The sequence below is a fragment of the Saccopteryx leptura genome, chromosome 8, assembly GCF_036850995.1.
Source record: "Saccopteryx leptura isolate mSacLep1 chromosome 8, mSacLep1_pri_phased_curated, whole genome shotgun sequence".
NCBI classification, from domain to species: Eukaryota; Metazoa; Chordata; class Mammalia; order Chiroptera; family Emballonuridae; genus Saccopteryx; species Saccopteryx leptura.
The window spans coordinates 83018486-83043513 of record NC_089510.1 but is presented as its reverse complement, the minus strand read 5'-3'; the positions used below and the strand labels follow the sequence as shown (position 1 = coordinate 83043513).

General features: G+C 41.0%; 1 protein-coding gene and 1 pseudogene across 2 annotated transcripts in view; both read right to left on the bottom strand.

Moving 5' to 3' along the window:
• Nucleotides 1-888: 888 nt before the first annotated feature.
• On the bottom strand, nucleotides 889-2385 carry LOC136379556 (sister chromatid cohesion protein PDS5 homolog B pseudogene; annotated as a pseudogene).
• A 534-nt stretch (nucleotides 2386-2919) lies between these two features.
• NCEH1 (neutral cholesterol ester hydrolase 1) overlaps nucleotides 2920-25028 on the bottom strand; it is a 71959-nt gene continuing 49850 nt past the window's right edge. Inside the window, exons 2-5 of one of the 2 annotated variants that reach the window (XM_066347033.1) lie at nucleotides 24766-24994; nucleotides 22337-22406; nucleotides 9146-9317; nucleotides 2920-6538 (exon numbers count right to left, since the gene is read on the bottom strand). In XM_066347033.1, the coding sequence (XP_066203130.1) occupies nucleotides 5921-6538; nucleotides 9146-9317; nucleotides 22337-22406; nucleotides 24766-24994 (1089 nt within the window). In that variant the 3' untranslated portion in view covers nucleotides 2920-5920. The remainder of the gene's footprint in view (nucleotides 6539-9145; nucleotides 9318-22336; nucleotides 22407-24765; nucleotides 24995-25028) is intronic. The other variant, XM_066347034.1, reaches the window with a different exon arrangement.

Sequence of the window (25028 nt, the reverse complement as noted above, 5' to 3'; positions counted from 1 at the left end):
AAAATAGAATTTGATTTCTTGTTTAAAATAATAATGAAAACAGAAAGAAGGAAAGACTACATCCTAAAAGTGGTAAACTTGTTTTCATTAGTTAAAATTTCTCAAACTTTGACTTTGCCTTCAGTGGAACACTTGTGGTCTGTGTTATATAGATCATTTTTTAGGGCAGTTTGCAACAGTTTACTTAACAAAGCAGAATATCAGTCTCGGACGCGCTGCTCACGGCGCCATTTCCGTGACGTCACTTCCAGAATATCAGTCTCCATGAAGGCAAATGCAGGAAGGGCTTGAGTTGTGGAAGGATGAAAAGAAAGTCTTCACTTGACCCATTTTCTTAGAAACGCTTTTTGCTTTAAAATTTGGCTGAGATTACTTTGAATTATTTAATTTTGCTTAGAAATATTAAATTTTTTTTTTTACTTTCTGAAAACAATAGCTGTGTATTTTGTTGTCTGACCATTTAAACAAAGTTTACATTACATAAATTGTTAACATTTAAAAATACAAAAAATACAGTTGTTACTTGCCCCATAAAATTCAGTGTACTACAAGAGATGGAAAGAACAGTTTGACATTTGAAAAATACTTCACAGCATTTTTTTTTAGTGAGAGAGACAGACAGACAGACAGACAGCAAGGGAGAGAGATGAGAAGCATTAACTCACAGTTGCGGCAACTTAGTTGTTCATTGATTGCTTTCTCATATGTGCCTTGACTGGGGGGGCTGCAGCTGAGCCAATGACCCCTTACTCAAGCCAGCGACCTTTGGGCTCAAGCCAGTGACCATAGAGTCATGTCTATGACCCCACACTCAAGCCACTGGTCCCACGCTCAAGCTGGTGACCTTGGGGTTTTGAACCAGGTTCCTCAGCGTCCCAAGTCAACGTTCTACCCACTGCACCACCACCTGGTCAAGCCATACTTCACAATATTTAAATCCAGTGTGGCATACAGGTAATATAAATACTTTATTCTTTCTGTAGTTTCCAAATTATGGGGAACCATGTATGGAGCAAAGATCCATTCAACAAGCAATCGACCATAAACATATTTTGATAATATATAGATAGCAATTTATCTTTGATAATCTGTTATGCAGCATATTTTCCAGCTGCTAATTGTAAAGCATATTTCTTAAAAATTTGGGGAAGTCTCATCATGGCTTTTTTGTGCACAATTTACCGATTGTCTAAAGTTGTCTCTCTCACAAAATTAAGATCTCTCACAAGCTCATTGGCCAGAACATGCTTTTGAACAGCTGTACTAGAGACAGAATAACATCTTGTCTAATAGCTTCCCCAGGGTCAGGTGACTTCACTTTAAGATAATCTATTAAATCCTTTACTAAATTGGTATGGTTCATGAAAGAGTTGCAAGCAAATTTCACACATTTAGACGTCCTGGTGCATAAATGTCATTAACCTTCCCAAGTAAGGCTGCCAAAGTGGTTTGTTTTGAGATGCCCATTCTGAATTCTTTGTCCCAAACATTTTTGCCAGTGGCTTAACAACCTGCAGGCATTCCTCATTATCATTGTTCTTCAGTTTAAATTCAAGCTGGGATAAAACTGAGAGCAGCAAGTGACTATCAATATTATGGAGCTCCAAAATTAAGTAAAAAAAATGCTCTGACAAATCGCCGATAGGTATTTTCCCAAGCATTAGAACCTGATTTTGAAAATTTTAATGTGGTTCAATAGCTTGAGCTGAGCTGTCTTCTTCAGTAAAGTCTTTCCTAAATCATATACTTGCTTGTTTCAATTCTCATGGGCAGGTTCCAGATTTACTGAAACTGCATCCAAAAGCTCCTAAGATACTATATCACCTTTACATATAATAGAACTCATGAGGTCTACCATGTGCATATGAACTTTTTGATGGTGGCCATTGTTTATAACTAAAAATAATGTCCTGTATAATTGCATAAAATTTTCATTGCTGTCTTCCAACACAAAGCATACATTATATGACTTGACCCAAGCAACATTCTCAAGTCAATAAAAATACCTATTGAATTGTGGGCTCTTTGTATACTCTAACTCCTTCAACTGCCTTGTTATAAACATAAACATAGCCTTTAGTTTATCAGAGGATCTATAAGGAGCATCAGGAGCATAAATTCTGAAAATATCCTCAAGGCAGCAGGCCACCAGTAGGCGAACATCTTTCTCAGGATGCTTGAAGAAAAAGTCTGAATCAAGATGTAAAGCCAGGTTTAAATAAAGGTCCTTTCTTCTTCAGGGTCTGGGTCCATGTTCATGAACATTTTCCCAACCATCTTTAACCATCTTGCCATCCTCTCTTTAGATATTTTATCTGCGATTTCCTGGACACTAGGAGGGTAGGTCGTTTTTCCATCATTGATCCTCATCTTTGAATGAGCCATGTTGGAAGTATTTTTACCCCACCCTAGGTTGCGCTGTTGCCTTCTCTAACGCCTCAAGTCTGGGTTTGGTGTCCCTTGTTTAGGTTTCCAGGACATCCCTGGGCTCCAGTGAAGGGAGGGCAGAACAGACTGGAGTCCTGTGAGGGGAGACTGGGGTTTGTGGCTCCGAGGAGAATGCTGAAGGGTCGGCCACCAGGATCCTGTGCAGGGCCCCTCTCCTACACTGCAGTTGCCATCTTTGTTAGGTGGAGCACTTTCCTCTTGGTGGCATCAGCCTGGGGGAATGCAATAGCCACACCCTATGGGCTCTATAGAATTTCTTTAAAAACTATATATTTGAGAGGTTTCCTCAATATGAGTATTATATCCAGATATGAAACTAATGTCATCAAGGAGGCCACTGAGCCACCTCTCTTGAAAGGCAGCTGGAGGATTCCAGTGGGCAGAAGACTTGGGCAGAACGGTGGGGAGGAATCTGAGACACAGCGAGAAAGAGAGAGGCAGGCGGAACCAGAAAATAAGACCAGGAGCACATTGCCAGGTGGAGCCATTTTATTGCCAAACATGAATTAAAATAGACATATATTTTCTTACCTCCACGCTTATAAAATAGATTTGCTGCTAAAATCCTTCATAAAATCTGCCTTTCCCTTTGCAGTGTGATATATGCAAAAAGTCAAAGGTTAAAAGGTCATGCATAAAATTTCTGTCCACCAAGATATAATTATACAATAGTCTTAAATTCTTCATAAATCAATGATAAAACATTAAGACTAATTTATACTTCACTATATTTTGCTGCACTTCAAGATTTTTTCTTCATATATTTATGTTCATATTTCACAAACAACAATATTACAAAAAACATTATCAACTTTTTCATAGAATAGGAAAACAAAACAAAGCTACAACACTAAAATATATGTCAATCTGCAGAGTACAAACTGAAAAAAAAAACAAATACAAAAACCAAAAGAAAATGAACTCACCCCAAACCTAAATACCTTCAACATAAACTCCATAGGCTTCCCAAAGGAGTTCTCAGCACTCAGATTTTTGGTTGGCTTATAGCCTTTCTTATACATAGTGGTTTTGCATCTCATGATTTGCAACTGTCATTATTACTAGGAGAATTTCAAGGTCTGAGGTGAGACACAGTGCAAGTCATTAGACAAATCATTCACATACATAAAAGCTGTCATAAAACTCAAGTATTTCATCAGAAAAAGTGCTTGACCCCCTTTTCTTTCACTCCCTTTTCATCTGAGAGATCCCTTTAAAAATCTGGAATCTATTGTCTATAATTATTACAAGATTTGGTTTATAATTCCAGGGGCAGGGGATGTCATTTTAAGGAAGTCCATGCTTGTGTTATATTTTCTTTGCTTTATTAAGGTAGATAACCTCAAAATAAGGCCCGAACATTGGTTCCTTCAAAGGGTATCAAAAAACATAATGGTAAATGAGGAAAGTAGCTACCAGAGAGTTAGAACTAAAATCCTAATTTTTAAGAATAAAATTGCTTTGATGATGCATGTGTCTGTGTATGTGGAATAAATGACCTACAAAAAACAAAACAAAACAAAACACACCATAGAAGAAAAGTTCAATGCAATTTGTCAGTCTGACAAAAGGGTTGGAATTTATAGTTGGAAGAAACTTCATAAATCAAGTAATCAATTCTCTGATGTTAGAGGAAAGAAAAGAGAGGCCCAGAGATGGTGGGTGACTCGCCTGGGTACATGAGCATGCTTCCTGCATGATTATTTTTATAGATATACCCGCACACAGACATATGCACACACTGTTGCATTTACTTCTGTATTGTACATACAATGCTACTGGCTTATACAATAAATAAAAAATAACTGTGCATATTTTCATTTGCTACTTCATTGCCAGAAGTGGAAAACAGCCATCTTTCAAATGAGCAAAAGGTTCAGTTCTCCCCAGTGGTAAATGTATTACCTTGTATCATTCCTTTGCTGGCCCGCTGCTCTCTGCAGTCCCTGGGAGAAGCACAGATCGGGGAGGCTAAGAGTGGCAGGAAGGAGTACAGACGTACACAACTCACGTCAGAATTGGAGCTTCTTGTTATGCCGAAAGCATTTCCACTGGCAGTGAAGGCTCTACACCAAGTTAAACTTGGGTGACTAGAACTTCTGGCCTTGATGGAAGGAGATAACGGGGTTGTAAGCACCAGATGCCAAGGTTTGCCTTTCACCCGGAAGAATATGAGCGAGTGTTCCTCTGACCACAGAGAGCAAAAATGAGCATGTGTATCTTGTCTAAGCTCTAACCTATAGACTTAGATGTCATAGTTTCTCCTTCTTTAATTTGTATATGCACGTGGACACCAAAATACTTAGGCTTAATATATAGTGGTATTAATAGCTATTTTACCATAAAATTACATGTGGATATAATTCTAAGGTAGTTTTTAAAAAATGTTATCATTTTTATTATTCATTATAGACTTCATTCTGAAAAATCTTGAGTCTAGCTATCTATATTAATGTTAAATAACTTAAAAGTAAACAATGCATTATATAGATACCAAAATAGCCCTATTTTAAAGCCATATAAGTGAAAAAGTTGAGTTTTAAGAATAAGCTAGACCTTCTACAGGTATTTTTCATAATTTTAAACTAATATTAAACATCTCTCTTTTTTTCTGGATATCCCAAATATATACACACTGCTCTTAGTAATTTCTGTCAGACGTATTCATTATGAAAACAATAGGTTGGTTCCTTTGTCTGTTTTTACTTGTTCTATAATGAAAAATTTATTCTAAATTTAAATAAATTTGGTCCCAAAAGTTGTCCTCCAAGGGGATGGCATAACCAAAAACTTAATGTACAGACATCCAGTGCATGCAACCTTATATTTTCTAATAGTAGTGGTAGAAAGTAACCTTCAAGTATATTCATAATCCAACTGGATTTATAGATAGCTCTCTCATAAAATTAACACTCTAAAGGGAGAAAGTCATGGGAGAAACTTGTCCTTGCTCGAACACCTTTGCCAGAATTCCCATAGGAAACAAAACCATGCATCCACAAACGACAGAGGGCACTTGGTACCCAGCACTGAACTTAAAGTGCACACACTTAACAGTGCTCTGAACTCAAAGTAAACTCTAGAGAGTTGAAGAAGAGCCCACATCTTCTTAACTCATTAAAGGCTACTGTATCATCCAGAGCTGGAAGTATTTCTTCTAAAAAGAACTTCTTGAGGACAGCAGGACACACAGCTATTTCCGGCTCCTAGTCCTGCTTTCTGTAGCAGTAGGTATTCATAGTAGTTTGGCTAAAACAAGAACAGAGAGACTGGCCCACTTGGAGAACCCGAGTGAGATGTTTTTGTATTTATGTTAGTCAAATGCATTTAAAAAAATTAACATAAAGCAGGGCATGAAGATTCCATAGCTCATGAGTACCAAGGGGAAATTAGTGGTCTAAAAAGTGCATGTCTTTTCAAAGCAGGTACAGAAGGTCAAGAGGGGCGCACACATTCTAGAAATTTTACTCCTTCACAGGTTGTGATCCAGCCACTTGATGTAACTATTCCTAGTTCGCATTCCCACTGAGAAGTTGGTGGGCCAGCTGGTGAAAATCATGCAGCCGTGGAAGCCATCCTCAAAGTGATCGAGGGTCACCTCCACACCAGCACCCTCCAAACGCTTTGCATACATGATCCCATCATCTCTGAGCACATCATGCTCACATGTAAGAATATAGGTCTTTGGGAGGTGCTGCAGGACTTCCTGGTCTGCGAGGAGTGGGGCAGAACGGGCGTCCAGCAGCTGCGGGAGCTCCTGGACAATCCTGGCATTGCCGGTGGTCTGCACGACAGGCTTGTAATTCTTTGTGATGGACGCGGGCAAGAGGGACATCCAGTTCAGACGGGCCCGGAGCACAGCAGCCTCTTCCACGTCAAGTGAGGTGTGGTTGTTAACTATCATCGCCTGGACAAAGTCATAGTTGCCTTTGAAGTAGTCCACCCAGTACTTGACCATGATGGAGCGGGGCAGGATGGGGGCGTTCACATTTTGCTGATAGGAGGGTGTGTTAAAATCTAAAGCTTGGAGCACTGGGTAAATTAGAGCTTGCACTTTGAGCTTGTTTTTCAGGTTGGCATCTTGATTAAACTGGAGAAGAAGAAACAAACATAATTTTATTTTGCTTGGTTCCTTTTATAGAAACCGCACCTTAAAAACTAGCTTAATGTGCTACAGTGGTACCTTGAGATACGAACAGACCAACATACGGATTTTTTAAGATATGACCTGTGACTCGGCCCGTATTTTTGTTCGAGATCCAAGTGAAATTCCAAGATACGAGTCGTGATTCAGGAAGCTGAAGCTAGTTGGCGCGTTGGCGCACGGGTCCGGTATCGGCAGTTTGATATACGGGTTGACTGACTTATGAGCTCAGTTACAGTACAAATTAAATTTGTATATCAAGGTACCACTGTACTTTGAATCACTCAAGGGGGTACGGTTGCTATATTTCTAGCAAGTGTGGGATTAATATAGTTTTTTTAAAAATTCTCATACCCACTACCACCCTACCAAGCCACTGGATACTATTCGAGAAATGTATGATGTTTGCAACTCATAATTTTGAGTGAACGCTTCAAAGGTACATGATCTCTTAGACCTTTAAACCTTCACTAACATGTTACTTTAATCTATCCTCTGGTACTTAGCCACTTACTGGGCATTATGGATGGATAATGTGGGAACTTCATTTGGTTTTGTATTCCCTGCAAGGCCCAAGTAGACAATGGCTTCCTAGCGAGAAGAACTAGTCTGACTCTTCCAAAGAAGAAGGGTTGGCATGTGAACAAATGGCAGGACTCCAAAGCATTGTATAGAAGTCCAGGGCAGGTGGTGCGACGCGCACAGTCCTCAGGCTTGGGGAGAGAGGGAGAATTACTCAGGGCTGGCAGCGTGCCTCGCTCTGCTCAGTGCGCATGTGCCCAGAGTGCAGCCGAAGGGGGAGGGGGCCGCATCCAGCTCTCAGCCCCCCATGCTTTTCCCCAAAGTGAATGAACTGCCTCATTTTGTCATTCTAGTGTTTCAAATGATTTATTTTTCATGTAACATGTAAAAGACAGCTAACTAGCTCACTGTAGGCAACTAAACAATCTTCAAGGTAACTCTAGCCGTAAAAGTTTGTTTCACACCAGCCTTGGAAGCCCATCCCCAGAGAAGCTGTAACTTCTCTGTAAAAGCAAGAGGAAGTGATCAGTAAATAGTCTATTCATATGTGCCAGGAATTGTATACATATCATCTCACTAAGTAAGTCCTGGTAAACGCCCCACAATCAATCAGTTATTATCCTCATTTTTCTGAGGCTCAGCGAGGTTGAGGGTCTTGCTCATAGCCCCGTAGCTCCCAAAGGGAACCTAGATTCCACCCCAGTTCTGTCTGGTTTTAAATCCTCCCCAGTGTACCAGGACTCACTGCTTACTGCACCTGGACACATGGATAGCAAGCCTGCCAACACCAAGCGCACAATCAAGTTCCTTAATTACAGCAAAGGGGAAGAAACCAAGGTACACCACATATAAAAAGGCAGGTGCTACTTGAAAACACACACACAAAAAAAAAATTGGAGGAGAGAAAACAAATGCTATTTGTAAGATATTTATACATTAAACAAAAACCTTTGCAGCCAAAGCTTTTCTAGAAGAAACGGTTTAGTCAACCATGTGCGAGCCAGAAAAATGACCAGGTCCCAGGGCATGCAGTTGAACCACCAGCAGCAGGGCTAGAAGCAGAAGACAGCCACGTCCACTGTCCCGGAGCTGACGGGGAGGGAGGGCCCTTTTATACATGGGTTTGAGGAAGATGTCAGTTGTTTGAAAGAAATTACATTGGCTCTATATGGGAGGGAGGGTGACTCAGGGAGTTCTAGGATAGATGCGTAAGGCTGAAATATGTCCTCCTTCTGGACTGGAGGTGGACAATACTCTGGAGAGTTCGCGCATAAGCAGGATGCACGGTCTCTGGTCATCAGCTATTTTTTTTAGATAGTCACTTAGAAGTTTTAACATATATTCAGGAATGTGAGCAGTCTTTTGCTGGATAGAGCTGGAGGCTCCTTAACTGGTTACCTCTTACCTCTTCTTCCATCCTCCAGCCTGCTGTGACTTAATTTAGGCCAGCTCAGAGATTTTCTTTTGTCAAATCCATAACACACAAAAAAAGTACTTATGTTGGAGTTTAGACAGCTGCCCCAAATTTTGTTTTCAAAAAATTTTACCAGGTAAAGCTCAGACTTACTACATTTAAAGCAGCAGAACCATTTAATATGTTTTTTGATATTAAAAAAAAAAACATTGGGAGATACTTTTTAATTTTTTAATTTGGCTCAAAGTTCTAAGGAAACAATCTCAGTGATCATTAAACAAAAATACCCTGTTTTAGGAAGTCCAACATGGAACAGGAGCAGGAGACACTTAATTTCCATGAATCCCCTGAGGAACAAGGGAGGCCTCTAGAATGTTAGACCTCTTGTCACATTGATTGTACTCAGGGCCTTTACCAGGACTCAGAGATGACATGTCTTTCAGTGACCCTACTCCAGAAGGATCTCAGAGCTCTTCAAGTTCAGTTACCAGAATAACTTGGCCACATAGTGACCAGCCCACCTGGCTAAGTCTTTGCTATTTGTGCTGGAACGCATACTGGTTTCCCGGACACTACCATGAACTCTCCTACTGCCGCACCTCACAGCAATCTGTTACCTGTTGGCTTAAAGCAGCAGCCAAATTCCCACCAGCACTGTCACCAGAAATGCCAATTCTGCCTGGGTCAACTGAATACTTCTGTAAGACTTCTGGCCGCAGGAAATACTTCGTAGCACGTAGAACATCGTGAATTTGCTCAGGAAAATAAACCTTTGGAACTAGTCTGTATCTGTGAAGACAAAAGTTGCATTCATTTAAGGACTTTACCAAGTCTTTACAGTCCATTTGTAGTTTAAGGAGATACTGGTTCATTTGATGCCAGAAAAAAACATGTAAGGAGTGGAAATAAATATAAAAATAAACCATTTGTTTTCTTGGAAATCAAATACTTAGTTTTAGAATGCAATGATTTTGTATTATCAATAATTCTTCTTTCTTCTTGACTATCAGCCACCAAACCAAACAAAAACAAACACCTACCACCACTACCAATGCAAAAATGAAACTTTAAAGTAAAAGGCAGATGTCGATTACTAGGTAACAGATAGACCACAATAGATTTGGAGTTTTATTTCTGGAAGTCAATGTTCCATTCATACCAACTCTGGACTAGAAGGTGCCTCGGCAGCATTAACTACCTCGCTGGTTTCATGTTAAATGAGTCCATATGGCATTCTTCATGATTTATGTGTTAAATGTAGTAAAACTGTTCTCCACTAAACAGGCCATGCCAGTCAGACATTAAACCCAAGCGATACATTCACTCTTTGGAAGGCTGAAACTAAAATGCCAGTTGTCAACAGCAAAAAGGAAGTCAGATATGCCAGACAGCCCAGCGCAGGCCCTCTGTAACCCCTCTGGGGCTTTTCCTACTGCCCCTTTGCAAGATCAAAGTCCCTTTGGGATCCTGCTCTGTTCATTTAGAAATTTATGATTATTTATTTATTTATTTATTTTTATTCATTTTAAAGAGGAAAGGGAGAGACAGAGGAGAGACAGAAGGGGGGGAGGAGCTGGAAGCATCAACTCCCATATGTGCCTTGACCAGGCAAGCCCAGGGTTTCGAACCAGTGACCTCAGCATTTCCAGGTCAATGCTTTATCCACTGCGCCACCACAGGTCAGGCCCCTGCTCTGTTCATTTAGTAGGATTCATATTCCCTTAAGAGTCCCCAATACCCTGGCTTTGTCAAATGCCCATGTCATCTTACTAATCCATATTTGGTAGTCTTGTCTTGGAGGGTCCTCTCAGTCTCCACCCCCTTCCTTGCTTATTAATTCTCACTTATCCTTTAATCTTTTAGGGCAGTGGTCCCCAACCCCTGGGCCACAAACCGGTACCGGTCTGTGGGCCATTTGGTACCGGTCCGCAGAGAAAGAATAAATAATTTACATTATTTCCGTTTTATTTATACTTAAGTCTGAACGATGTTTTAGTTTTAAAAAATTACCAGATTCCCTCTGTTACATCCGTCTAAGACTCACTCTTGACACTTGTCTCGGTCACGTGATAGATTTATCCGTCCCACCCTAAAGGCCGGTCCGTGAAAATATTTTCTGACATTAAACCGGTCCGTGGCCCAGAAAAGGCTGGCGACCACTGCCTTTTGATTTGGCATCCTCCAGGTAGCCTTCTCTGACTCTAACGCCACTTGCCTCTGGGGCTGAGCTAGCTACTACTCTTCACTACTTCTGTGTGTACATTACTGATCTTACTGTCTCATCTTGAAATGGTTCTTTATGTATTCTTCTAAAGAGTGTGTTCTCTGCTATCAGAGACTGTGTTCCATTCAGCACTGTGTTTCCAGTATATATCAATGTGCCAGGCACATAATCACCCATTCAGTAAAACTTTTGTGAGTATTGATATACCTTCATTATGCAAATGAAAAAAACTGAGGCACAGAAAAGTTACTTGATTTATAAATAAGTCGAACACAGATCAAAACAAGGTAGAATAGAAACTTCTTAATTAAAATCTAATAATAGTTAGGAAATCGGATCTTTTGATTTCCATTTTATAATTAGCATTTTTATTCTCAGAAACTATTTTTTCTAAGCTACTCTAATATAAGGCCATTTATTTCATCCATCTAAAATCCAGATATTTAACTAGGTATCTTCACATTCAGTGTAGATACAGTCAAATGGACAAATATTTGTGAAATACTTTGATAAAAAATAATGTAGATCCAGTCACTTGGGAATCACTACATTTAAAAAATCTAAATGCAGTAAGAAATTCCCTCAGTGGTTGCCTTATGACAGATACAATGAGTTTTCTAATTTCCTTATTTTTCCATCAATTAATTATCCAAAATGTGTTTTTCTCTAGTTGATTTTCACAATGTCTTAAAGCGGCTGCTGTAGTAGTCTATTGGTAATAATTAGAGAAAGGAGTAGGATTATATCATTTTGTCCACTAGGTGGAGAAATCTCACGTTATTCTATTTACCCTCAATTCTGAGATGAGCTCTCAAAGTTTTAAATTTTTTTAAGTTAGATTTATTGGGGTGATATTGGTTAGTAAAGATATAGGTTTCAGGTGTACAATTCTGTACACATCATCTGTACTCTGCACTGTGTGCTCACCACCCCAAGTCAGGTCTCCTTCCATCCCCATTTATCCCCTTTATCCTTTTCTAACTCCTCACAATCCCCTCTTCCCTCTTGTAATCACACTGTTGTCTGTGTCGGAGTTTTTTCTTTGTGTAATCCCTTCACCCTTTTCAACCAGGCCCCAACCCCCATCCCCTCTGACAGCTGTCAGTCTGTTCTCTATCTATGAGTCTGTTTTCATTTTGATTGTTACTTTATTTTGTTCATTAGATTCCACATATAAGTGAAATCATACGGTACTTGTCTTTCTCTGATTGGTTTATTGCACTTAACATAATATCCTCCAGGTCCATCCAACTGCATTATTACCAAGCTGAATTCTTAATTCTTCCAATGAAATGAAAACAAATGCACTTTAGGACTCAAGTTGTGAAAATAAAGGCTATTTTTGTCTCAGCAAGATTCTATATATTATAATAAACTGTTTTACTGGTGGCCTAGGAGGTCAGAATATATTCTACTAGTATACATACTTGAATTAAATTTGCAGGGGTTGCTTCCCAAAAAGTCTTACTGATTTTGAATAAAAAGAAATTTATAACCTAAAACACACAAACAAAAGCCATGCTACTGCCTCAAATCTTATCAATAACTAGCTCCGATAACAGAGTAAATATATTTAAATACAAAGAAGTTACGATGGGAGAGTCTTCCTGAAGCCCTTAAAGACCTATCTCCCTACCCCTTCCTTTACCTTTGTTCAAGCTGGAAACATTCTCTAATTTCATTCAGTAAGAAGGGACACTATTTTCAGAGACTGTGAAACTAGATAGGTCTGAGGTCATCTAGTGTAAGATGAGCCTTCAAAGGAACTTGAAATTGACCAGAAGAATATAACAAAAGTTCCGTAATATCTTTATAGACACAGAAAACAAAATCAGGAGAAAATTTATGAATGGTACAGCCTAAGAAAGCATGCATAAATACAGTATCTGCTGTTTTATTCAAAGCTATACCCCTGAAAAATACTGAAGGAGGATTCTGCCTTTTTGTTTTTTTATTTTTAAAATTGTAGATCTTGAGTAAAAGCACCTGATGAATTCTAGCAAATAATAGTCTCAATTTCCCCAACTCAATGCAGGGTTTGATGATTCTTCAATGCCAGCCTTTGCCTATCTACTACTGTGTCTGTCTCCTGTTAAAAGAACAAAATTTACTGTAAACTCAAGAATGAGACTTAATTAATTTAATATATGTGTACACTCCATAAGAATGATCTCTCTCCTGCTAGGTGAGTGTTGGGCAGATAAAATATATTATGCTCACTTTGTTAAAGATGGCACTGCCCACGTGGAGGCCGTCACCCAGGTGATATTAATGTGTGTTGGGGGCGGGCTGTAGGCAGGCAGAATCCTTGTAGCCTGGGGCTTGGTTTTGAGATTAAGCCTTTCCCACCCTTTTTGATGTGGGGTGGTGCAATCCCATCATACCCCAGATAAGTGACTTTGTATTAGAGACTTCCCTATTTTGTATATTGGATTAAAGGTTATGGATCTACACTATAAAATGGGGGCAGAACGGGAGCTAGCTCTCTTAGTTCCTGAGATTAATATTAGAGGAGAGAGCAGAGAGGAGAGCTGAGAGAGGCCACGTGGAGGAGGCCAGGAGAAGCAGCCAAGATGGCAGAGTGTTGAGTGAGAGGCCAGTTTGTGCAGAGTTTGTGCAGAGAGAAGGAAGGAGATGGGGAACAGAGGTGAATCAAGTCTGGTGAGCTAGAAACCTTTGATTCTAGGAAACTCAGATAAGTCAGTAGCTTTGTGAGCAGTGAATGTGAGTGGGTTTTGGAGCCCAGTGTGTGTTTTACTTGCCTGCTGGGTGCAAGCTAGAATTAAAGATGATGGCCCACCAGCTTTTGGCTCCATTGTTTCTTTACCGACTGTCCGAATCCAATGCGAACCTGCATGGGCCGGGTGGCTGTGATGGCGGCCGTGGCCACTGGCTTTACAGTGAGGAACCTCACCAAGAGTTCTACAGATGTTTTACTCAAATCTCAGGTCAAACCTGTGAGTTTAAGGATGAAAACTTGAGGCAGAAGGAGGATGTATAATTTCTCTATATTAGCTAGTAAGTGGCAAAGCTGTGATTTTAGTTCAAAACTAACTTTAAAACCCACAACTAAAAAAAACAAAAAACCCCACAACTACTCCTTTCCTTTAAAATATTCTTTCTCCAACACTCACATTCTTTTAATAGTGTGTGTTTTCATTACCCTATCAAAGCAGTAAATTCTTGAAACTGTAGATTTCTAACATCCCAGAATGTTCTCCATTTCAATGGTTTTGCAATATTCTCAAGACAAACCATCAAGCACAGTGCCTGGGCACATGATACATCTTGTGAACAAAAAAAGGGGTGTTGTAATAAATCATAAATTCCTAAGTGGGCAGGTCATGGGGGGTAGTCATGCCCCAGCCATATAACTTCTGTGAAAGATTTTTAAGCAAGCTCTGCTCATTGTTCTTGTGCATCTAGATTAATATATCTTTGAAATGCCAGAAGTAATACCCCTGAAAGGTATAATCACCTCCAAGAGAGCACATAATCTTAACTATCTTGTAATCTAACTTCTGCTTTGCTTTCTCCCACCTTCAAGTTGTCTTTCTTATGCTTCACCCTTAGTTCCAAATGCATAGAAGAAACTGCCAACTCTCTCTCCGACCCTTTGAGATCTTGCTTGCCAGCAGCTGTCACCAGTTTTGGCTTGAATAAACTCATAAAAACTGGCTACAGGTTTGGATGTTTCTTATGTTCACAATCTTTAATAACATATTTTTCTTCCCTCCAAGCACAATTTTAAAGATTTATTTTATCCCTTGTACATATAAAATATACTGTATCACACTATCTGTGGTGAGAAAAGTAATAAGCCATGTGGCTTTAAAAACATAAAAAAAGAAATTGTTTCCAACCCACCTACTTGTCGGGCACATGTCCAAGGACTCCGCTCCCTGTACTCTATGCAGAGCAGTTTCCCAACTCTGCGTGCCCCGCAGACTATCCTGTGGTGTTACACAGACACTGAGGTGTGAGCCCCTCTAGAAGAACATCCCAATTCACGTGACCTGGAGTGGGGCCCAGTGTAACTGTATTTGAAGAAAAATCCCCCCAAGTAGTTCCAGTGTGCAGTCAGCATTCGGAAATACCACTGAGCTCAGTCAGCTACCTCCCCACTCTTCTCTGCACACACCTCCCTGTGCTCGCCCCAGTGCTTGGGTCCCTGTCTCTGTCCCCTATGCCCTTCCTCCAGCAGTTCACTGAATGTTCCCATCCTTTAAGTCTTGTTTAAAATGCCACTTCTTCCATGGAACCTTCTGAAAACTCAGCCAAAAGTGACTCTCTCCTTTCTGAAAGCCCTCAAAATCTCTCTGACACAGATACCCCCACTTCTAGAAGTAGACGGAAAGTCAACATTATATGCTAAAGAGTTTGCTGTATACCTATCTGAAATAATCGGCACCTACTTTATTAACAGTGACAGGGAGGAGGAGCAATGCTCAGAAAGCCTGACAAACTGCTCTGTGAGCCAAAGGCAGGTACTGTATGAACACAAGCCTGTAGTTGAGGAAGGGAGATGAGAGTTGCTCCAAGCCTATGGAAGTTGAAGCCTTGAATGTCACAAGTGTTCTAGTGACATGGTAATGTACAAGCTCTCTCAAAATAACTTAACCTGGAAACACTGTGCACCATCTTCTGCTGTGGACAAGGACACAAGCTCCCTTCACGTAGTGCCAGTTAGGCGAAAGGTACATTGTGACATTCTGGAATGAAACTGTATGCCTGTGAGATTCTGCAGGAGCAAAACCCAATCTCATTCCTTTTTGGTCGTGTGTCCGTCCCCCCACCCCACCCCCCCATCCACCATATGCCCCAAGAGGAGCTCAGGAGACTCATCTTGAGAATGCAAAAAGGCTACTATTCTCCTTAGTCCTTAAGAACTGTATCTTCAGTCGGGGTTGTCTGAATCAAATCAGTAAGTGCCTCCATGCTGTGCTCTCTGTGGGAGACACCAGCAGAGGAAAACCTATTTCTCCCTCTAAAGGGTACATGCTCTCTTGCCATTAAAAGAACGTATAATGTAGGCCCTGGCCGGTTGGCTCAGTGGTAGAGCGTCGGCCTGGCATGCGGGAGTCCTGGGTTCGATTCCCGGCCAGGGCACACAGGAGAAGTGCCCATCTGCTTCTCCACCCCTCCCCCTCTCCTTCCTCTCTGTCTCTCTCTTCCCCTCCCACAGCCAAGGCTCCATTGGAGCAAAGATGGGCCGGGCACTGAGGATGGCTCTGTGGCCTCCGCCTCAGGTGCTAGAATGGCTCTGTTTGCAACAGAGCAATGCCCCAGATGGGCAGAGCATCACGCCCTGGTGGGCATGCCGGGTGGATCCCGGTCGGGCGCATGCGGGAGTCTGTCTGACTGCCTCCCCATTTCCAACCTCAGAAAAATACAAAAAAAAAAAAAAAATTTTTTTTTAATAATATGCATCGTCAAAGTAACATTTTTAAAAAGTTAAAGACATGGTATCTAGATATCAAATGAACACATAACATGTATTACTCATCAGTGAGGGGATTTCCCTTTGTATGGTGGTAATACATCTTGATGATCTGGATTTTGACAGGCACTTAAAGATGAATGTTAGAAAATGATTTCTAGGTAAGATACAAAACTGATTTATAGGGCAATAAAATTTATAAAAAAACAAACAACAACAACAACAAAAATGTATAATGAACTTGCAAAAGTGGAAGGATTGTGAATGGATGATTTCTTCTCTTTTCATTTTCAAAACAGGCCCCTTGATACAGCTCTGACCCAGTCAAGCTAATCGCAGAAAGGGAGAGCTGTGATTAGCAGAGGTTTGGCTGATGGGGGAAGAATAACACCCAATAAAACTGACAGGTCAGGATGCTTCCCAAAAATCTAGGAGTGACTGCACTTAGGACTGGGATCCATTCAGAGCATGAAATTTTCTGATGCTGTTCACCATTTAAGTGAATCACATTTCAGTATATAGCAAGGAGCTTCCCAGACTCTCGGCTTTTATCTATAGAATCTGCCACCTCCCATTCAGGTGCAAACCTCACCTTAAACCTCACAGGTAAATAGAGAGCCAGACAACTCCCTCCGGTGGCTACAGAAGCCCAAGCAGGCTTGGTGCCAAGTCCTCCCAGCCTTCTTCCTCTGTGTCACTTCAGAAGCTAAACATAGCTCTGTGGGGTTCAGGTGTGGGTGAGACTGCGCCCCACAAGCTCCCTGTGGTCTGCAGTCACAGGTGCTCTGTAACCGCAGCACAGGCATTCCTGGAAGCTCCAGTTACCCCCTACCCGCACCCCCCCAAAAAAATTCTAAAAGGCCAAATCCACAAGAAAGAAACCGGTGGGGTTTGTGTTGGTAGAAAACAAAGCCAAGAAGACATTAGTTAAATGTGCCTAAGAAGATGATTCAGTAAGTTCATGATAGCGAAGAGAATAAAAGAACCTACTTCTTAAAAGCAGCCACCAGTCTGCATTCCCACCAGCAGTGCAGGAGGGTTCTCTTTTCTCCACATCCTCACCAGCACTTATTCTGTGTTGTTTTGTGAATGCAGACTGGTGCAGCCACTATGGAAAACAGTATGGAGATTCCTCAAAAAATTAAAAATCGAACTGCCTTTTGACCCAGCTATCCCACTTTTAGGAATATACCCCAAGAACATCATAGCACTGTTTGAAAAGAAGAAATGCACCCCCATGTTTATGGCAGCATTGTTCACAGTAGCGAAGATCTGGAAACAGCCCAAGTGTCCGTCAGTGGATTAAAAAGCTTTGGTACATATATACTATGGAATACTACTCAGCCATAAGAAATGATGACATTGGATCATTTACAACAACATGGATGGACCTTGATAACATTATACTGAGTGAAATAAGTATATCAGAAAAAACTAAGAACTATATGATTCCATGCATAGGTGGGACATAAAAATGAGACTCAGAGACATGGACAAGAGGGCGGTTATGGGTGGGGGAGGGGAGGGGGGAGGGGGGAAGAGAGGGAGGGGGGAGGGGAGGGGCACAAAGAAAACCAGATTGAAGGTGACAGAAGACAATTTGACTTTGGGTAATGGGTATGCAACATAATCAAATGTCAAAATAACCTGGAGATTTTTCTCTGAACATATGTACCGTGATTTATCAATGTCACCCCATTAAAATTAATAATAATAAATAAAATTAAATTAAATTAAAAAGCAGCCACAATATTATCTTTCCATAGTATTGAATTATTTGTGTCGCTGGCCTGGGGGTTTGTGTAGGTTGGTCTGTGCTGAGTGAGAGAGAAGTGGTGAGCAACCTTCCCTTGTTTAAGGGAAACTTAGGAATTTGGTCTGCCCACCTTCCCGGGCTGCCCAGGTGGGAATGACGCACGACAACTTCTGTGCTTGGGAGGCAAGCCGGTAAAGGAGCAGAGGGCAAGTCACAGCGTGGTCACTGGCACTCTGCACTTTTCAGAGTATCTTATTTCACAACTGTTGATCAAGAAAAGTCTCCTAAAAGCACTGTGGTTTAGTCAGCTTGTACTCATTTTATGGATGAAAAAAAGAAAAAAGAGGCCTAAGTGTCCCATTGCTTATAACTCTGTTAGCAGCAAACTAAGTACTCCTGCTTCTTTCCTGCTCACATGAGCAACATTATTCCTATAGCTCTGCCAAAAGTGTTACACTTTCTGTGGATACTGCCATGGACACCTGATAAAAGGGGAATTAATCTCCATCTACATAACATGGAGTTTATGAGTGTAGTAAAGATATAATTAAAAGAAAAACACAACTTCAAACTGTTTTCCACATCCAAGAAAGCAACATAAATGCTTCTTTCTAGAACCTGATAGAATTTATAGAATTAAATAAAAGTAATTTAATAATATCCAACATATTAACTTTATTAGCTTACATTTTATCTTATGAAAAAGAAGTTAAAACTTCCTTTTCCCTTATTTTTCATGGTTCTAGTATTGTCTTATTATATAAAATAGGACCTTCCTAGATTATATAAATGAGGATACATCTTTGTATTTTTGGTATTATAAGACAAACTTTTTCATTTATTTAACAAGTATGTATTGTGCAATTATTATGCAAAATAACATTGTGTCCTGGAAGCTACTGAGGAGAAGGCGTGGAGTGTTTTCAATACCCTGAGGCCCTTATCCACACCTCGGCTGCTGGGTCAGTCCCCAGAACCCTGAACTAGTATCAGTAACTTGAACTGAGGAGTGGTTGCTGCCCTTGAGGTGACACAGCTTTGCTTCCTGTGCGTGAGGCCCTGGGACCTCTTTCATTGGTGGTCAGCGAGAGGAGCACTGTAGGTGGCTGCACCGCAAAGTGCAGCGTCGCTCACATACAGTACTACTTGTGGTGACGCCAGACACACGCGTCACAGCTCCGGAAGTGCATCATATCACTTGTTAGGCTAGCAGTGACAAATATGGAACCGGACATTGACCATCTCATTAGCCAAAAGCAGGCCCATAGTTCCCATTGAAATACTGGTCAGTTTGTTGATTTAAATTTACTTGTTCTTTATTTTAAATATTGTATTTGTTCCCGTTTTGTTTTTTTTACTTTAAAATAAGATATGTGCAGTGTGCATAGGGATTTGTTCATAGTTTTTTTATAGTCCGGCCCTCCAATGGTCTGAGGGACAGTGAGCTGGCCCCCTGTGTAAAAAGTTTGGGGACCCCTGTCTGGGCCTTGAAGATAAAGAGCAGCCGGTGGTCTCCAGACAGCCTCCCTGGTAGGAAAGGTGAAATTCCAGGGAAGCCAAGGGTCCCGTGGCCTCCTAAAGATTCCAAGGTTCAGTTCCCAGCAGCTTACATTTTAGACACACAGAAAGGACTCCTGACCCCATTTTGCATGAGTTGAAATGATTTGCCTGACGTCACATGGTAGAGACTAATGGTGCGTGCCCGCGGCTGTGATGCCTCCCTGTTGGTAAACTTCTGGATGCTACACCATATAGATTAGGCCCAATGGAAAGTTAGAGAAGAAAAGAGTTCCTTCTATGCTTTAGTTCTTTTTAAAAAATCTTTCAAACACTTATCCATCCCTGTGTGTTTTGTGACAAGCCTAAGAACACCTCTTTCACTTGAAACACGTGCTGGCTGGTGGAGACAGGCGTGCAGGAAGAGCTTGGGCTGTTGCCAGGCGCTGGCATTGAAGCCCTGGAGGGTGAGGCCTGGTGGAGAACCCTCACGGTGCCAGGTGAGGCAAGGCCAACGTCCTCCTCTCTCCAGGCCTCTGAGGAGCTGGAGTGACACAGGAAGCCACAGAAGGGGCTCTGAGGCTGGTTTCCCAGCACCGCGCTGTTTGACTTTGCTCAATAATGGGGCTCAGCTGCTTAAATGGCCCCTGCTTTCCTCTGGCCAGCTGCCCAGGCCAGATGACATAATCCCTCACTTGAAGGTTCCTGCATTACAGAACGTCCCTGAGGCCCTTGAGTGATCCAGGAGGCCTTGTGGAGATGTCCAGAGCTGTCCAGAGACAAGTCTGCTGAGGAGGCAGCCACAACAGCACTCTGTGTGACTCTAAGGCTTCTGCGCACAGGGTCAGAGCTGCCCAGATGGCTCCGGAGACCAGCCCTTCCATGGGCCTGCAGAGAAAAAGGTTCTCTCAGGTCTCAGATCTGGACTGGGGACAAGGATCAGGTGAGACGTGAATGGGAGAGCAGCTGGCAGAAAGGGACTGGGGGGGTGGCTAATGGCACGGGAGGTGGTTAATGTTGTCATGACACTGGCACACTGGCACTCAGTATTATCAACTGCCTCCAATGTAGGCTTGATACTGGGCCTTGGAAACACCTTAACATGGCTTAGTTCCCCACTCCAGCATCGTGACTAGTTAGTTATATGACCTCATGCAGGTTGCTTAACTTCTCAGGCCTCAATTTCCTCATCTATGGGGAAAAAATAAAAATATCTATCTTAGATGATGTATATGAGAATTAAGCAAGACTCTTGATTCATTCATCCCACAAATATTTATCGAATGCCAGTTATCTGCTAAGAATGTTTCCAGGCACAATGATCATCAATGAACACAAAAGAGGAAAGCCCCTAAAATTTCTGCCTTTGTGGTACTTCCATTGTCTGTTTCCATTCAGTACAACAAATACATAAGAAGTTAAATATATGATTTGTCAGATGTTAATGACAGATTTGGAGAAAAATAAAGCAGAAGAAAAGTGAGTTGTAACTTAAACTTGGGTTGTCAAGGATGGTTACTTGGAAGGGTGATATTTGAACAAAGACCTAAAGGAGGAGAGACTGTGTTTGCTATAGCACCTGCACAATGTCAGCCACAGAACAGGGGCTGTGTCTTCCGTATTATTACTATCACCACAATTGCTATAAGCATTCACATTCTCCTTTGTATTCCAGAAAGATGGCTAATATGTAACTGTTAGAAACAACTCAAATATTGATACTATTACTACTACTAATTGTAATAATAACTACAGTGACTAATATTGTTAAACTTGGTCCTGGCCAGTTGGCTCAGTGGTAGAGTATTGGCCCAGTGTGTGGATGTCCTTGGTTCGACCCCTGGTAGGGCACACAAGAGAAGCGACCATCTGCTTCTTCATCCTCCCCCCTCCACCTTCTCCCTTCTTCTCTCTTCTCCTCCCATAGCCATGGCTCAATTGGTTCAAGTATATCAGCCCTGAGTGCTAACTATGGCTTTGTGGAGCCTCCACCTCAGGCACTAAAAATAGCTTGGTTGCGAGCATGGCCTCAGATGGGCAGAGCATTGGCCCCAAACAGGTTGCGGGGTGGATCCCAGTTGGGGCACATGCAGGAATCTGTTTCTCTGTCTGCCCTCCTTTCATTTGGAAAAGAAATAAAAAGTTGTCAAACTTATTACTATCTACAAGGTCTGAGTTACAGAACCTGATGTGGAGAGAGTAACTTTCAACTCTTGGTTGTAGAAGAGATCCTTTTAAAATGCTGACTGGTTTTTAGTTTTAAAAAAGCAGTACTGCCTGACCAGGCAGCGGCGCAGTGGATAGAGTGTCAGACTGGGATGCGGAAGAACCCAGGTTCAAGACCCCAAGGTTGCCAGCTTGAGCGCAGGCTCATCTGGTTTGAGCAAAGCTCACCAGCTTGGACCCAAGGTCGCTGGCTTGAGCAAGGGTTTACTCGGTCTGCTGAAGGCCCGCGGTCAAGGCACATATGAGAAAGCAATCAATGAACAACTAAGGTGTCGCAACGAAAAACTAATGATTGATGCTTCTCATCTCTCTGTTCCTGTCTGTCTGTCCCTATCTATCCCTCTCTCTGACTCTCTCTCTGTCCCTGTAAAAAAAAAAAAAAAGGCAGTAATTAGGCGTATATGCTTAACTGATTGTATATTTCTTTCTATTTCAGTTCATTCCTTTTCTAGAAATTTACCAAACTAAAATGAAAAGATAATTTGAGGCATTATACAGTGAATTCAAGACATTCTAAGTTGTATCAGAAATCATTTTGTGTAACCTTGGTGAAATCATCTCACCTCCCTGGATCTTTATTTTGTCACTTGTAAAATCAAGTACCTAGATAGTTATCTAGGATCTCTTCTTTAAAAAAAATTTTATGACTAGTATTAATTACTTACTCAATGGAAACAATGACAGCATTCAATTCCTCAGCCATTGCTGTGCACAGTTCATCATAATAACTGATTTCTAAAAGAGAAAAAATTAGCAATTACTATTAAACACGTTATTCAATACTATCTATTCTTTAATTCTGCTAATTGTGAACTGCTTTAGGACCTGGACCTACGTTACTAATAATAAAAAGCAAATGTGCACTTATATCTCCTTAATGCAGTTACATGTACACATGCAAAATGTACATTGGATTTCTAATTAAATGCAATTATTATAAAGTAACAGGAAATCCATATTAAATTGCCCTTGAATGTGTTTTTGACTAACTAAACATTTATTTCATAATGGGCTACATGAAACGCACCAAATGACTTCTCATTTTGTAGCTCTTCAAATGTATGCCTTTCCAAAATTCACAGCAAATCAGCAGTTTTCTCCTTAGAACTATAAAAATGTTCTCTTTTAGCATCCTATTTGCTGCAATTCAGGAAAGTCACCAATTTGAAGAATATGATATTTAGTTTAAACCAATACATAAAACACTAGAATTCTGAGAACTCTTTGCAATTCTTAGAAAGATGACCCAAAGGTTTATAATGACCAACCCAATTTTATTCCATAAAAATTAATCCCTTAGCTGTTCTTTTAATATTTAAGAGCAGACTGTGCCAGCAGAAAGCCAAATATCACCATCTAGGCTTTCCAAAGCAGTCTTAGAATCAGAACTTTAATATAACCATCTACACATCTCCCTCAGCCTGAGCTCTCCTCTAGCAAGACTGATCAGTCAACATTATGCAGAAAAGGCCCCTGGCCGGTTAGTTCAGTCAGTGGCAGTCGTCCCAAAATGCCAAGGTTACGGTTTGACCCCCAGTCAGGGCACATATGGGAAGGAACCAATGAATGCACAACTAAGTGAAACAAATGAATGCTTCTCTCTTTCTCTCTCTCTCTCTCTCTCCCTCCCTTCTTCTCTCTCTTTAAAATCAATCAATAAATTAAAAATATATATATGTGGTAAAGGCGAGGGTGACTCATTATCTATGCCATTCCTAGTACTTACTATTCCTGGCCTCCAAGGTAATGTCTCACCTGGCAAGTGTCCAATGGTAGAGCCATTCTTTTCTAGGAAAAACGTTCTGTCTAATTCATTTTTATATCACCTACCACAAATTAGGGTGACCACACTGTTTGAATTTTTGTACCAGAAGTCTTGTGCCCCAGGAAACCTCTGAGCTCCAGGCAAATCTAAATACTTAGTAAAGATCTGTTGAAAACGTGAACAAATCAATGAATAAAAGAATAAATAAATAATAAATATGGAATTAAATAAAATGGGATTACTATAAAAAGCTATACTTTTGGCCTTTTCCTCATTAAAAAATATTATTAAAAACAAACAGGTATGGGGGGAGGGAAGGAGGGAGAGGGGGAGGGGGAGAGGGAGGGGCACAAAGAAAACTAGATAGAAATTGACAGAGGACAATCTGACTTTGGGTGATGGGTATGCAACAGAATTGAATGACAAGATAACCTGGACATGTTTTCTTTGAATATATGTACCCTGATTTATTGATGTCACCCCATTAAATTTAATAAAAATTTATTTATTAAAAAAAATAAAAACAAACAGGCAAGAAAAAAGAACAACTAGAACTGGTTGCCATGGCCTTTAAATTTAGGGGTGCCAATGCTCAAGCTGACGTGGAGGAAGTTGCCCGTGGTTCCAGGCAGAGATACGCCCTTACTTCCTCTCTGGTGCGCATCCTGCCAGCCTGCTCCACTGGGCAGCTTGCCACTTTGAACCTGTTCTGCTCAAGAAAGTAATCCAACACTAAGGAGAACCTTCTTGAACTTCATTAGATCACTTCTTTTCAATGGTGGCACACTTTTATACTTTCATCCTTGGTTTCATAAGCAGATAAAATGATGAGTTAACAGGTGTAGTCAGAAATACTTGTTCTATTTCATAGAAACATGTCTTCAAAACATAAGTTGGCAAAGAGGTATAGATAATACCATCATCTTCTGGCCCAATGGAATTCTAACTTGTTTTGGTGGAAACAAATAATGCATAATAGAAAGCTATTGTCAGCACTTTGTAATAAGTTAATCTATGATTCAGGTCAGAGGAAATATTTTTAAAACAGTCTATCTTAATTAACAAACAAAAAAAGCAAACAAATAGGCAAAAACCTTTATGTAGGATCTGAGCATATAATTAATCATCCAAACCAGGACGCTTGCAAGCACGAAGAGGACACACCGCAAATACTTTTGCTGGGACAACAGGGGCAAGTGGGACTATCCAGGAGAACCAAGTCAAACGGTCTGCCTCTCCTTACCCAATAAGAAAGGCAAACTCAATTACACGCACCTCTCTCCCTGGGCCAACCCCAACCCCAAACAACCTGATGGGACCAGGACATACTTGCGCTTGCCAAGGCCCAGCCTCCCCCGTGGATATAAACAACACTGCGCTTCAGTGATGATTCTGGCTTTGGAGAGCCTTCGAATACTCTGACTTCCACGCCGTCAAAGTCAGTGTCGGTCACCTTCACCTGAGCAGATGACCGTGCGCTTTTCTTGCCAAAAGAAATGATGATGAAATTCAGTGCGAGCAGATGATGGCTGAGGCCCAGGTAGTGTATCATGTTACTCTGCAGGGTGAAAGAAAGAATAAAGAAGGAGAGT